Consider the following 14,269-nt stretch of genomic DNA (forward strand, 5'->3'; position numbering starts at 1 on the left):
TTACGAACGGACAATCTGACAACGCTCTGAGTTTACGAACACCCAGAGCACACTTTGGCACTCCAAATTAAATTTACGAACACACCCGTAGTATAAACCAGCCTTTAGTCTTGAAATCTTTGGTTGTTTTGTGCATAGCCTCACATGTGAAGAGATGGGTGGGGCTAAAGCTTAAAATGGTGTGAATGATGCTGAATGGGTGTAGACAAAGAAGAGCTCTCCAGTAGGTACCAAAACATTCAAGGGCCATTTTCTCAAAAGTGAGGTTACAAGTTTATCAACTTTCAAAGCAGAATGACTTTCCCATTGTTCGTCAACTGTAGTGTATGATATACCATTTTCTAGCTCTGACTCTCTACTTTGATCCAATGTAAAAATACAATTTTAAATGTTGCTACATAAGACCGAATGAAGCTGGTAGGTCACGTATGTTTGCAAGAAGGCAATAAAGTAATACTTAAAAAAAACACAGCAAAGGAATACAGTTTTTGGCCTAAATGCAAAGCCTTGTGTTTGGGGCAAATCCAACACAACACATCACTGAGTACTGCCTCCTTATTTTCAAGCATGGTGGTGGCTGCATCATGGTATGGGTATATTTGACATTGTCAAAGACTGCAGAGTTATTCAGGATAAAAATAAACAGGATGGAGCTAAGCACAAGCAAAGTCCTAGAGGAAAACCTGCTTCAGTCTGCTTTACACCAGACTCCGGGAGATGAATTCACCTTTCAACAGGACAATAACCGACAACACAAAGCCAAATCTACACTTGAGTTGCTTACCAAGAACACAGTGCATGTTCCTGAGTGGCCACATTACAGCTTTTACTTAAATCTGCTTGGAAATCTATTGAAATCCTTGGAAATTGCTGTCTAGTCATGATCCCCAACACCTTGACAGAGCTTGAAAATGTTTGAAAACAATAATAGGCTAATATTGCACAATACAGGTGTGCAAAGAGACTTATCCAAGAAAAGTCACTGCTGTAATCGCTGCCAAAGGTAGAAACACATGTATTTACTTAGAGGGTGAATACGTGTCTAATCAAGGTACTGCATAGTAGTGTTTTATTTATTTTTTCACTTTGACACTACAGAGTATCTTGAGTAGATCTTGACAAAAATGAAAATGAAATCCAATTTAATCCCATTTTGTAACGCAACAACGTGAAAAAAATTCAAAGGGGTGTAGATTTTCTATAGCCACTATACTTACTTACTACTCATTATTAAGTGAAAATACCTGCAAAGGATAAGCTTCTACTTTAGTCAACTTTATTGCAAAATATAAAAATACCTTATATTTCTTACAGAATAATAAGGATTTTTATTTTTGGATTCATAATTAGATTAATTAGATTAAACAAACAAATAGGGATACTCAATAACACAAAATAACTATTTTAGTGGTGACTCAAAACTGCATCCTATAAATATGGTGAGTAACCTAGCTAGCTAGGTAATTCAGAGAACATATGATTGTCTTTTTCTCCGCTTTTTACATTACAAGTAACAATTGAATTCGATAACGTTTGTGTTTTCATTTGTTTCTTTCTTATAAGCATTTGCCCGTCCTGGAGTCTGAGACTTTCTGGGAATCTGTGGTAGCAAAGGCTCTACAATTAGCCTAATATTACTAGCTAGCTAGCCTCTGCCAAGTCTCCAACAACCGGATGTTCCAGTTTTCAGGGGAATTTTGGACGTTAACAAGGCAACCCTCAATCTTAACTGCTCCACATTCACTGGATTGGTTGAACAGTGCAGAAAAAAACCTCCTTCTAGTCAAGAACGGTATGTAGGGGATCTAGTTTCAGGCACTTCTTTTACGCCTGCTACGTTAGGTTACTAGCTACCCATAATCAGACACAGTAAATAAACCTTTCTCCAATATCCCTGCTATCATAATTAACATGAGTTCTGTCATTTAGTGTTTAGGCCTAAAGATAGGCCGGGTTACCTATTTGTTGTATTATCCAGCTAGCATTATACTAATAATGGTGCTTGCTAACACTAATAAGCTAGCCAGTGTTTACATTGAAAAGGAACATTATCAGCTAGTTTTTGGTATTCTGCTGGAGGATTTTGCATAGGCAGCTGGCTAGTTAGCTAACATTAGCAAGCTATCGTTAGAATTACATTTGAAATCAAACAAAAAGCTTGACACCCCATGTACTGTCTATTTTTAGTTGAATAATGGATTAATTTGAAACAATAGATGTTGATTACTTTTCACAAATGCTATATAGGCCTGAATAATTTATTAAATATAATTACCTTGATAAAATATGAGTTCATTTGCTCTGTTAAACCTTACCATTGCAATGAAAATAGCAACAAAATAGTTAACCTATTTAGTTTTAAAGTGGTAATCCCTAAACAGTCATTCTCACGATAGCACATTGGTAATAGTCAGCGACAAATATCAAAGCTAAGCAGTCTGGGTTCGGTAAAAGCCTTGATGTGAGACCAAAGGGATAGCTGTAGATAGATCAACAGTCCTGTAGGAGGTGCTGCCTGGACAATTTTTTTCTTATAGCAGATATAACGTTGAAGATCTGACGATGTTTCAAAAGTACAAATTCAACATATATAGAAAAATTGGGTAACATGATGGCATAATTCTGTGGTTGAAATTTCACCCTCAAAACAACAGTTTACGTTGATGACTTTTTGCTAATCCAATGTATTTTACGTGTAGATTCCACATCACAATAAATTGACAAATGAAATTGAAACAACATTGATTCAACCACTTTGTGCCCAGTGGGCTCTGTATCCTGTGTGAGAAAGACTTCTTCAGCATTCACTTCCATGTTCTACAGTAAGCAGCACTGGCAGAATAGGAAAAGTCAAAGTGCAGAATAACAAACCCATGGAAATCAACTGTAAGAGTGGGAAAGACAGCAGAATCTAACCTGAGTTAGGTATTAGCACCAGAGAGATCTGAATGTGGTAACATGACGTTGACCTCAGGTGAACTTACCGTACTACTGCTCTCCACCACCATGACCAATTCCCTCAGTGTCAATTTAGTGACTGGAGTGTATTACGGTCATTCCACGAAATGAGTGTCTTTGCGTCCCTTTGATATTTAAGTGGAAATTGTGCACCAATATTGAATTTTAAAAGCATATTAAATTAAATGAAGTGCCCTTTAATATCGAACACATGGAGAATGAAATAAATGTAAAGTACCAAAAATTAAGCATTTTCACTTGTCCCTCTGTGCAGATTTTAACCCACTTAACCCCAAAATGTATCCAAGTTTTCCCCGTCATTGTAAAGCCCTCGTTATTATGTTGCTTTGACAAAGCCTTTTCTGAAGATTATTATTTATTTAATGTGATTAGTGATTAATTTACGTCTGTAAATTAGTGGAACGACCCATTAGTAAAGTCTGTGTATGTGTGTCTATGAGGACTGAGGAGTCTGTATTCTGTCTGTGATCTACACTCCCAGACCTAATGAGCAGCAGCCTGTCACTCAGGGTGGCTGACAAAAGGCTTTTGAGAGATAGAACAAGGGGTTTTCTAAAATCAACATAAAAAATAAATCATGTAAGACTACAAGTCCCAAAAAATGACTGTGCAGTGCAGTCTAGACAAGACGAGAGCAAGAGCAATCAATAGCAATCACACAGAACATTGTCAGAGGATGTGTAAGAAATAAATTGAAGTGCTCTGTTCAATCTGGATCGCTGAAGCGTTACAGATTGCGTAATAGAAATGTAAAGGTACTTTCCAATTGAGCCGACATGTGCAGCGTTTAGCGTGAATGCAGTCTAAAATGGCAACTTCTGCGATACGGCTTGAATAGAAGGATGTGTTTTAGAATGTGTTCATAGATAAGGCTAAACAAATAATAATAATAATAATAATTGTAAATAATAATCATTTGGTGGGTGAATACAGTATATTTGTCCTATTTGATGTGTGAATTGGACATGTGCTTTTTGCATATCTCAACTCTCCCTGAGACACACTCAGAGAGTGGGGTCATGGCCAGGATCTGCCATTATCAACGGCGACCCTGGAGCAATTAGGGTTAAGTGCCTTGCTCAAGGACACTTTGACAAATTTTTCACCTTCTCGGCTCGGGGAATCGAACTGGCCCAATACTCTAACCACTAGGCTAGCAGCCAGACACAACCAATGAGTTGTCTCAGGCAATCACAGAGTATCCCTCCCCCCCACACACAGCTACCTACACATCATCTGTGGGATGCCTGCTTTCATCAAGTACTATACATGTGGTCTCTATGTAAATGAGCTCTGTCATGTAGGTGTCCATGTGTGAAGGAGTATGAATAAGTAATAGTAGGATGTCTGTGAGAAGCCTTGGGTCTCCGTTTTGCTGTCAAAAACAGTTGGTAAACACACTTAAAAGCCCTGTAGGGGCTCTTACAAGCAATAAAACTTAATGTGATGGGAATTACAGTAACGGCTTTATTAAATTAGTGCAAAAGACAGACATAACTCACTCAAAATGTCACATTTTTCTTGCTTTATCGTGACTCATGGGGTCTTCCACACAAACCCACACACACCATTTTTTTTTACGAGTGCAAAAAAAATGAACCACCAATTCACTAGCCTTCCTTGACCTCTTTGTGTGACTCAGGGGGAGGCGGTACTAGTGGCAGAGAAACAAAACCATGTAACACAAGGCAGACAGATTGCTAATCAGCAAAGCAATTCAAGACTCCAGATTAAAATTAATCACAGATTCTCAAAAAACTGGAGATGTACATTAAAAATAGTAAAACACATCGATAGCATTAGAAATAGTGCCTAAAGTCCACAAAAATGTTTCTCTTTTTTCTGTGGGGGTAATTGAAGAACCGGCAGTCCAAATACATAAGTTAATTAATATATTTGTACAATGGTAAAAAATAAAATATATATAGTGTACTTTTTTGTAAGTTTCACACCGTTACTATAAAGATATATTGTTTTCCACTCCATGACAACTAATGCAATAGAAACAGAACGAATCAAAAAAGACTCCAGAAACTTCTGACTTGAGAAGGCTTATGGCTACCACCTTGCCCTAACCACAACCACTGCAGACAAAAACAGTTTTTTTTTTCTCTCATTACAGTAGGAAACAAGATCAAATACACTCATCTGTGACGAGAAAATAAAGTAATACATCAAAAAGTCAATGCTGTTCCCCATCCAGTATCCAGTAGCTCAGACTATGCAGTGTTTCCTTGCCCAGCGAAAGAGTCCATTCAGGCGGTGGTGTCCGTGACAACAGAACCCACAGAGATGGACGGAGGAGACGGGCGGGCGAGGGGTGGGAGAAGGATGGGCGAGGGAGAAGACGAGGGGCAAGGACAACTGTTCAGGGGAGGGGGAACAAAGCTAGAGGCGGTAGTGGACGGAGAGAGGGGTGGGGAAGAGGTGAAGGGGGGTAACTAAAAGCTGGTGGGGAACAGGGGGCTGGGTAAGATAATGTGGGGAAACCCAAGAAGCTTAATACCACAGAGGGCCAGTCTGAATTGTGTTTTTGTGTAATTGTTTGCTAGTTGTTTTAGTTATGGTGAGAGGTCTTCTCTCCTTAGGCTTGATGGCGTAGGTGAGATATGTTGTTTCTCTTCAGTGTTGCAAGTAGACTACAGTAGGTTTCATCACAATTTACAGGCCTGGTAAGAAAAGAGAGAATAGTGGATAGAAAGTGAAAAAGCAGAAGAGAGAATGACAGGGAGAGGAAGAGAAAGATAAACAGATAGTCAAGGGCATCGTCAACACAGATCAGTTGCAATCAATTACACAAGACAGGTGATAGGTATCCTACATTAAACATTCAGGATGGAGAGGACAGAGAAGATCGAAATATACTCCCTTGGTACAGATTTAGACAGAATAAAGAGACTCAATTATTGGTCTGTGTATAATGGCCATGGAAACATTTGAGAGCTTGACAATGACATGTGCTCCTCTGTCACGCCCTGCTGAATGGAACATGTATTTATAGTGGTTACAGTGCATTCGGAAACTATTCAGACCCCTTGACTTTTTCTACATTTTGTTACAATACAGCCATATTCTAAAATGCATGAAAAAATATCCTTAGCAATCTACACACAATAACCCATAATGACAAAGTGAAAACAGTTTTTTGAAATCTTTGCAAATGTGTAAAAAAGAAAAAACAGAAATACCTTATTTAGATACGTTTTCAGACCCTTTGCTATGAGACTCGAAATTGAGCTCAAGCGCATCCTGTTTCCATTGATCATCCTTGAGATGTTTCTACAACTTGATTGGAGTCCACCTGTGGTAAATTCAATTGATTGGACATGATTTGGAAACGCACACACCTGTCTATATAAGGTCCCACAGTAGACAGTGCATGTCAGACCAAAAACCAAGCCATGAGGTTGAAGGAATTGTCCGTAGAGCTCTGAGACAGGACTGTGTCGAGGCACAGATCTGGGGAAGTGTGCCAACATAATTTTTTTTTGCAGAATTGAAGGTCCCGAAGAACACAGTGGCCTCCATCATTCTTTAATGGAAGAAGTTTGGAACCACCAAGACTATTCATAGAGCTGGCCACCCAGCCAAACTGAGCAATCCGGGGAGAAGGGCCTTGGTCAGGGAGGTGGCCAAGAACCCAATGGTCACTCTGACAGAGCTCCAGAGTTCCTCTGTGGAGATAGGAAAACCTTCCAGAAGGACAACCATCTCTGCAGCACCACCAATCAGGCCTTTATGTTAGTGGCCAGACAGAGCCACTCCCGAGTAAAAGGCAAATGACAGCCCACTTGGAGTTTTTCAAAAGGCACCTAAAGGACTCTCAGATAATGAAAAACAAGATTCTCTGGTCTGATGAAACCAAGATGGAACTTTTTAGCCTGAATGTCAAGCATCATGTCTGAAGGAAACCTGGCACCATCCCTAGGGTGAAGCATGGTGGTGGCAGCATCATGCTGTGGGGTTGTTTTTCCACTTGAACCCGATCGAACATCTCTGGAGAGACCTGAAAATACCTGTGCAGCGACGCTCCCCATCCAACCTGACAGAGCTTGGGAGGATCTTCAGAGAAGAATGTAGCGTCATACCGAAGAAGACTCGTGGCTGCAATGGCTGCCAAAGGTGCCTCAACAAAAGGTCTGAATACGTATGTAAATGTGATATTGCAGTTTTTTTTTTTTATTTGCACAAATATCTAAAAACTGTTTTTGCTTTGTCATTATGGGGTATTGTATGTAGATTGGTGATGGAAAAAGCTATGTAATCCATTTTTGGAATAAGGCTGTAACGTAACAAAATGTGGAAAAAGTCGAGGAGTCTGAATACTTTGCGGATGCACTGTATGTATCACACAAGTCCCAAGACATGCAGAAAAAACACACATGAATTGCAGTCTGGTGCCTTTATATGTACACAGAGTAATTTATAACAAGTTACATATAAGTAGGGTAATAAATATATATATCTTATAGTGAAATAAATCAGATTGATGCACAGACTTTGGGTACATTTCGTGCTGCTAGCTAAACCTTTCTTCACACAGACACGTGTTCTACACACCCAGCGTTATGAAATGTGAGTTGTTATCGATCCAGCTGTCTGTCTCCCTCTGCCATCTCCCATTCCTCTGTTCTGTCACTGTGGGCTCTACTCAGAACTCCGTCTCTGTCTTTCTCTCTCCATTATGACATGTAGCCGCTGTATGAGTATGGTTGTTTTTCAGCCGTGTCTGGACAGTTAGGACAGCCCCTCAGGACCATGGGACTGATCCTGCCTGAGCTTGTGTAGGAGTGTGTCGTTCCTGTTGCTAGTGGAGACAGGCACTCTCTCTGCTGCAGAGCAGCTGTGCTGTTGCTCAAGGTCTGTATGCTACACAGATTCTGCTATGTGAATGGGGAGGCATTGTAGCGGCTATTTCTTTAGCCCATAGAAAAGGCATTTTATATCTGATATACAGAAAGAGATGAGATTGCCCATCTATACATGGAGAGTTAAGTTCATGATGTGCTCAAGGGTCCAGTTTTCTTTAACAAACTAAATGTCAAAATATTTTCCTTCACTGCTGATCGACAAGTAAAATGCATGCAGTACAAAATAGTTTAAAGGAGATATGTAAATGAAAATGATTCCACCACTCTTACTTTCCTTGATAAATTGGGTATACACAGTTAGATTCAAATCAAATCAAATTGTATTAGTCACATGGTTGAATACAACAGTGAAATGCTTACTTACGAGCCCCTAAACAACAATGCAGTTTAAAAAAATATATATAAAAAAAAGTATGAATAAGAAATAAAAGTAACAAGTAATTAAAGAGCAACAGTAAAATAGCAACAGCGATATACAGGGGGGTACCGGCACAGAGTCAATGCGAGGGGGCACCGGCCAGTCGAGTTATCAAAGCGACCATACATAGATGATAACAACAGACAGTAGCAGTGGTGTAAAAGGGGGGGGGGGCAATGGAAATAGTCTGGGTAGCCATTTTATTAGATGTTCAGGAGTCTCAATGATTTGTATTCAGCTCCCTTTTACCTTTGTACGTGTGTGTGTGTGTGTGTGTGTGTGGGGGGGGAGTGAAATATGTCTTTCTCTTTTTCCATCTGTCTTTGCTCCTCTCTCTTCTCCACTGTGTCCTCAAAATATGTTTAGAGAGTGGTTTTGAGAAATGTGAACTGTAATTTTGTGAGACATTCTGAAATGAATTGGCCCTTAGACATCCCAAAATTTTGAAACGATCGAAGCGGGCCTGATTTGATGGGGGATATATCTAATGGGAGGAACTATAGATTTTTTGATTTTCACAATTGTTTTTCACTGGGCCTCTTTTCTACTGTGTTGGTCTAAGTGATTCTGAAAAGGAACTATAAGTTGAATAACACTCTGGAGCACAGCGAAGACACTCATGCTTCAGAGATGTGTTTTGCGAATGTAATGAGACTCTGGGAACCTTTATCCATGCGTGCAGGCCTTGAAACATACCAATTCTTTCCCCTCTGGCTAAAAACTCACGGCCTGAAAAATGAAAATAAACAGCTAAATCAATTCACCTCAGCTCTCACATGGAGGCAATAAAGTCAGGCACGGAGCGGATAAGAGAGACCCTTACCCCCACCAATCTGAGTGAAAATGGGAAGGGAAATGTGACCAGCACACCTGCTCTACCTGGAGAGTCTGAGATGTGGAGGGAATGATGGAGAGAGAAAGAAAGAGGGAGAGAGAGAGAGAGAGAGAAAGAGACGGAAAGAAGGATAGGAGGCAGAGAGAGAGAGAGAGCGGGATAGAGGGAGACAGAGGGCTGTTTGATCTAATCAACATCACCTTAATTGGGTGAAAGTGCTACTGGCAGAAGTCAGCTGGAGTTGGGGCAAACATAATAACTCACACGCTGCCCTCGTAAAATCCAGTCCAGAATAATTACCATCCTCCCTGCCTGCCTGTGGATCTACCCTTCTTTCTCTCCTCCATCTTCATCTCATTCTCAATGTCAATATGTCAGGAGACACGTCTCACAGCATACAGTGAGCCATATCCAATATCTGCTCCATTTGTAAAGAGAAGGAGGAGTGTAAAGTTTGCCCTTTGAAAGTCTAATCATATAGCAACAACCCTCACTGTCACTCTCTGCTTCCCATTATGACTTTAAAGAAAGTAGTTCTGACAACTAGAACAACTAGAAACATTTGCGTTTTATAGTATGAAAAAAAGATATGTGCTGTTCAAATTATCCTTTGCCAAACCGACATGGCACCGACAGACATGGCAGCTCTGCTTCCAGTTCCTAAGCAACTCTGCAGTATTTAGTTTTTTTGTGTGTTATTTCTTACATTATTAGCCCATAATGTTTTTTGTGTTCTTACGTACAGCTGGAAATAACTTTTGGATATCAGAGCAGCGGTAACTCACCAGCATTATGACCATGATACTTTGTTCGTACCCCTCAGGGCAATTGAATTTATCCAAGAGGCTGCCGGCAGAGAAGAGGTATTCGGAAAGGACTTCTAGTCCGACTCAGGAGGCGTGCACACCATCCACTGCTTCCGAGTATATTACTCGCTAATGTTCAGTCTCTGGACAATAAAGTAGACGAGCTCAGGGCGAGGATCTCCTTCTAGAGAGACATCAGGGACTGTAACATACTCTGTTTCACAGAATCATGGCTCTCTCGGGATGTACTGTCCCCGTCCATACAGCCATCTGGGTTCTCAGTACATCGCGCAGACAGGAATAAAGAACTCTCCGGGAAGAAGAAAGGCGGAGGTGTATGTTTCATGATTAATGACTCATGATGTGATTGTGATAACACACAGAAACTCAAGTCCTTTTCTTCACCTGACATAGAATACCTCACAATCAAATGCCAACCGTATTACCTCCCAAGATAATTATCTTCGGTTATAGTCACAGCCGTTTATATTCCCCCTCAAGCAAATACCACGATGGCACTCAAGGAACTACATTGGACTTTATGCAAACTGGAAACCACATATCCTGAGGCCACATTTATTGCAGCTGGGGATTTTAACAAAGCAAATTTGAGGAAAACACTACCAAAGTTCTATCAACACATTGACTGTAGTACTCGCTCTGGAAAAACACTAGACCACTGCTACTCCGCCTTTTTGAGATGCCTACAAGGCCCTCTCCGCCCTCCCTTCGGCAAATCAGATCACAACATTTTGATCGTCCCTTCCTAAGCTCAAACAGGAAGTACCGTGCTAAGGTCTATTCAACACTGGTCTGACCAATCGGAATCCATGCTTCAGGATTGTTTTGATCACGTGGACTGGGATATGTCCCAGGTAACCTCTCAGAATAACATTGACGTATACACCGACACGGTGACTGAGTTCATCAGGAAGTGTATAGAGGATGTTGTTCCATGGTGACTATTAAAACCTACCCAAACCAGAAACCGTGGATAGATCGCTGCATTTGTGCAAAACTGAAAGCGCAAACCACCGCATTTAACCATGGCAAGGTGACTGGAATACAAACAGTGTAGTTATTCCCTCCTTAAGGCAATCAAACAGGCAAAACGTCAGTACAGAGACAAAGTGGAGTCGCAATTCAACGGCTCAGACACGAGACAATCATGGATTACAAAGGGAAAACCAGCCACGTCGCGGACACCGAAGTCTTGCTTCCGGACAAGCTAAACACCTTCTTCGCCCGCTTTGAGGATAACACAGTGCCACCAACACGGCCCGCTCCAAAGGACTGTGGCCGGCGTGATGAAGACATTTAAGTGTGTTAACCCCTCGTAAGGTTGCCAGCCCAAACGGCATCCCCAGCCGCATCCTCAGAGCATGCACAGACCAGCTGGCTGGAGTGTTTACGGACATATTCAATCTCTCCCAATCCCATTCTGCTGTACCCACTTGCTTCAAGATGTCCACCTTTGTTCCTGTACCCAAGAAAGCAAAGGTAACTGAACTAAATTACTATTGCCCCGAACCATTCACTTCTGTCATCATGAAGTGCTTTGAGATGCTACTTAAGGATCATATCACCTCTACCTTACCTGACACCCTAGACCCACTTCAATTTGCTTACCACCTTCCAACCAAGACGGCATCCCTAGCCGTGTCCTCAGAGCATGCGCAGACCAGCTGGCTGGAGTGTTTACCAACATATTCAATCTCTCCCTATCCCAGTCTGCTGTCCCTACTTGCTTCAAGATGTCCACTATTGTTCCTGTACCGAAGAGAGCAAAGGTAACTGAACTAAATGACTTTTGCCCCGTAGCACTCACTTCTGTCATCATGAACTGCTTTGAGAGACTTGTTAAGGATCACATCACCTCCACCTTACGACACCCTAGACCGACTTAAATTTGCTTACCGCCCCAATAGATCCACAGACGATGCAATCGCCATTGCACTGCACACTGCCCTATCCCATATTGACAAGAGGAATACCTACATAAGAATGCTGTTCATTGACTATAGCTCAACCTTCAGCTCCATAGTACCCTACAAGCTCATCATTAAGCTCGGGGCCCTGGGTCTGAACCTCGCCCTGTGGTACTGGGTCCTGAACTTCCTGACAGGCCGCCCCCAGGTGGTGAAGGTAGGAAACAACACACTGATTGCTGATTTGATGAAATATCTCAAAGTGTCAAGTGCCACAATTCAGTAAAACTGTCGTGACTAGGCTAGACACAGTATTAAACATGACATTGGCAAACAAAGATTATAGTATTTTTAATTGGAGGGGAAGAGGGTTTATCAACCAGGTAATGTCATTCCTATTAAATCAAAACAAAGGGATTAAAAGAGGAATAATTAAAATTACCAAGGAGGAGGCGGATCCCATTTCTCCTCCTCCTAAATAACCTGCTCCTGTTACCGAGTGGATTAGAGCAGGGAAAGTGGCTGTCTGGGCTGAAAAGGGGATTTAAACATCACTGTGTGTGTGTGTGTGTGTGTGTGTGTGTGTGTGTGTGTGTGTGTGTGTGTGTGTGTGTGTGTGTGTGTGTGTGTGTGTGTGTGTGTGTGTGTGTGTGTGTGTGTGTGTGTGTGTGTGTGTGTGTGTGTGTGTGTGTGTGTGTGTGTGTGTGTGTGTGTGTGTGTGTGTGTGTGTGTGTGTGTGTGTGTGTGTGTGTGTGTGTGTGTACTCATCAGGGAGGGTGGATGCACGTTGGCTGACTGAGGCAGGCTATCTGCCTGGGTTTATTTCCCTATTTGTGGATTAATTGCCATTTCTTTCTCTGAGATTCGGCAGCAGCCCTTTATCAAATCTCCAACAGCTTATAAAATCCCACAGTGCTCACCTGAGCATCTGAGAACAACAGTAACAACAACACACCCACACAGGGAATAAATGTAAAATATGCCTTAAAGAGCCTCATCAACATTTTAGCCTTTAACTGATAGCTGATAACAGGCTCATCATTGTGAATGTGTCCCAATGCGGCCAACATTATACTGTAACTAGTACACAGCCCAGGATATATGTTAGAAAGCAGAACAGGCAGTGATGGGCTGTGGGCGTAGGGGAGATTGCAGGATGGTGACTGAGCCTTGAGACAGCCCAATGGGAGTAGGAGAGGAAATGTCAACTGGTTTAATACTGCAGCTGCTCGTTCACCCATGCCTTTCACTTTATCACCTCCACTCACATGTGTTTCCCTTATAAGCTAAATACATAAAAACAAAATTATCTTAAAAGGCCAGTGGTGCCCACAGCGCTCATGTGAAAAAACAACTCTATTTACTGTTTTTACATGCTGCTGTCCATCCAGCAGCTCCTACAGCCCTAACATCACATGATGCTAGACTTCCATTTCAGACCTGCCAGAACCTGCTGGAGAAAGATAGTACCAGTCCCTTCAGGATTCTGCAGCATTCTTTTGTGATAGTTGCGGGCCAAAATGCTTGATTTTGTTGTGACAATTTTTACATTTTGCATGGCAAGTTGCAATGATTTTGTCTGATTTATCACAAAAATGTGGTGGAAAGTTTGTTGACGTGTTGCTTGATTGAACCATTTTATGCAATAAAAGTAAGGTGATTGGTTACATTTGAGCACCCCCTTTTTGTAGTGCGGTGATCGGACAGTTATACACAGTAATATTGCAATGATTTGACAGTTTTATGCAGTAATAGGGCGGTTATTGGCCAAATTCGCAAGCCATAATATTCAGGGAATTGTTGATTTAGTAAAAAACTCTGCAATCGCAGAATCACAAAATACTGGAGGGACTGTAATACAAACAAACTCTGTCAGTCAGTCAGGCCATTCACTGACAGTGAGACAGGGGGCACTGTGGTCATCTCTGTCAAACTGGCAAATTGGTTTTACAATCTAAATGAGAGAATTTCCTCAACAAATTAGCTATCCTACATGTATTAGTACTCTTACTAACGATGGCCATTATTGTGTTTGCCTGCAAACAGTAAGCACCATCCAGATCATTTAATCCACCACACACAAACAAACAAAACAATACACACACGCTACATCTGTATGTTGCTTGACATGAAATCCACCCTGTCCAATTAGGCTCTGTTAACAGAGGTACAGCAGCAGAACTCAAGGTGGGATTTGAGGCCTCATGAGTTACAGGTATGTGTGAAAGTCCTGCTACACTCATCGCACGGTAGAGGCTCACATCAACAGGGACTGACTGGACCCATAAGCTCCAGGATTCAGCCAGGGACCTAGCTGCTTAGGTCAAAAGAGTGGAATATTTGTGTATGCTTAACACTGGCTCTGTCCCAGAGGCTTGCATACATTATTTAAGGGTCTGTAAAAGTAACCCCGGCTGAGTTCTTTATCCTCG

General features: G+C 41.6%; 1 protein-coding gene across 2 annotated transcripts in view; it reads right to left on the minus strand.

The window, feature by feature from the left end:
- Nucleotides 1-4,426: 4,426 nt before the first annotated feature.
- Nucleotides 4,427-14,269, minus strand: part of cdh13 (cadherin 13, H-cadherin (heart)) — a 513,598-nt gene continuing 503,755 nt past the window's right edge. For both annotated transcript variants that reach the window (XM_045688176.1, XM_045688175.1), the window contains one exon: nucleotides 4,427-5,648. In XM_045688176.1, coding sequence (XP_045544132.1) covers nucleotides 5,641-5,648 — 8 coding nt within the window. In that variant the 3' untranslated portion in view covers nucleotides 4,427-5,640. The remainder of the gene's footprint in view (nucleotides 5,649-14,269) is intronic.

Source organism: Salmo salar, chromosome ssa10 (assembly GCF_905237065.1).
Source record: "Salmo salar chromosome ssa10, Ssal_v3.1, whole genome shotgun sequence".
Classification (NCBI taxonomy): domain Eukaryota; kingdom Metazoa; phylum Chordata; class Actinopteri; order Salmoniformes; family Salmonidae; genus Salmo; species Salmo salar.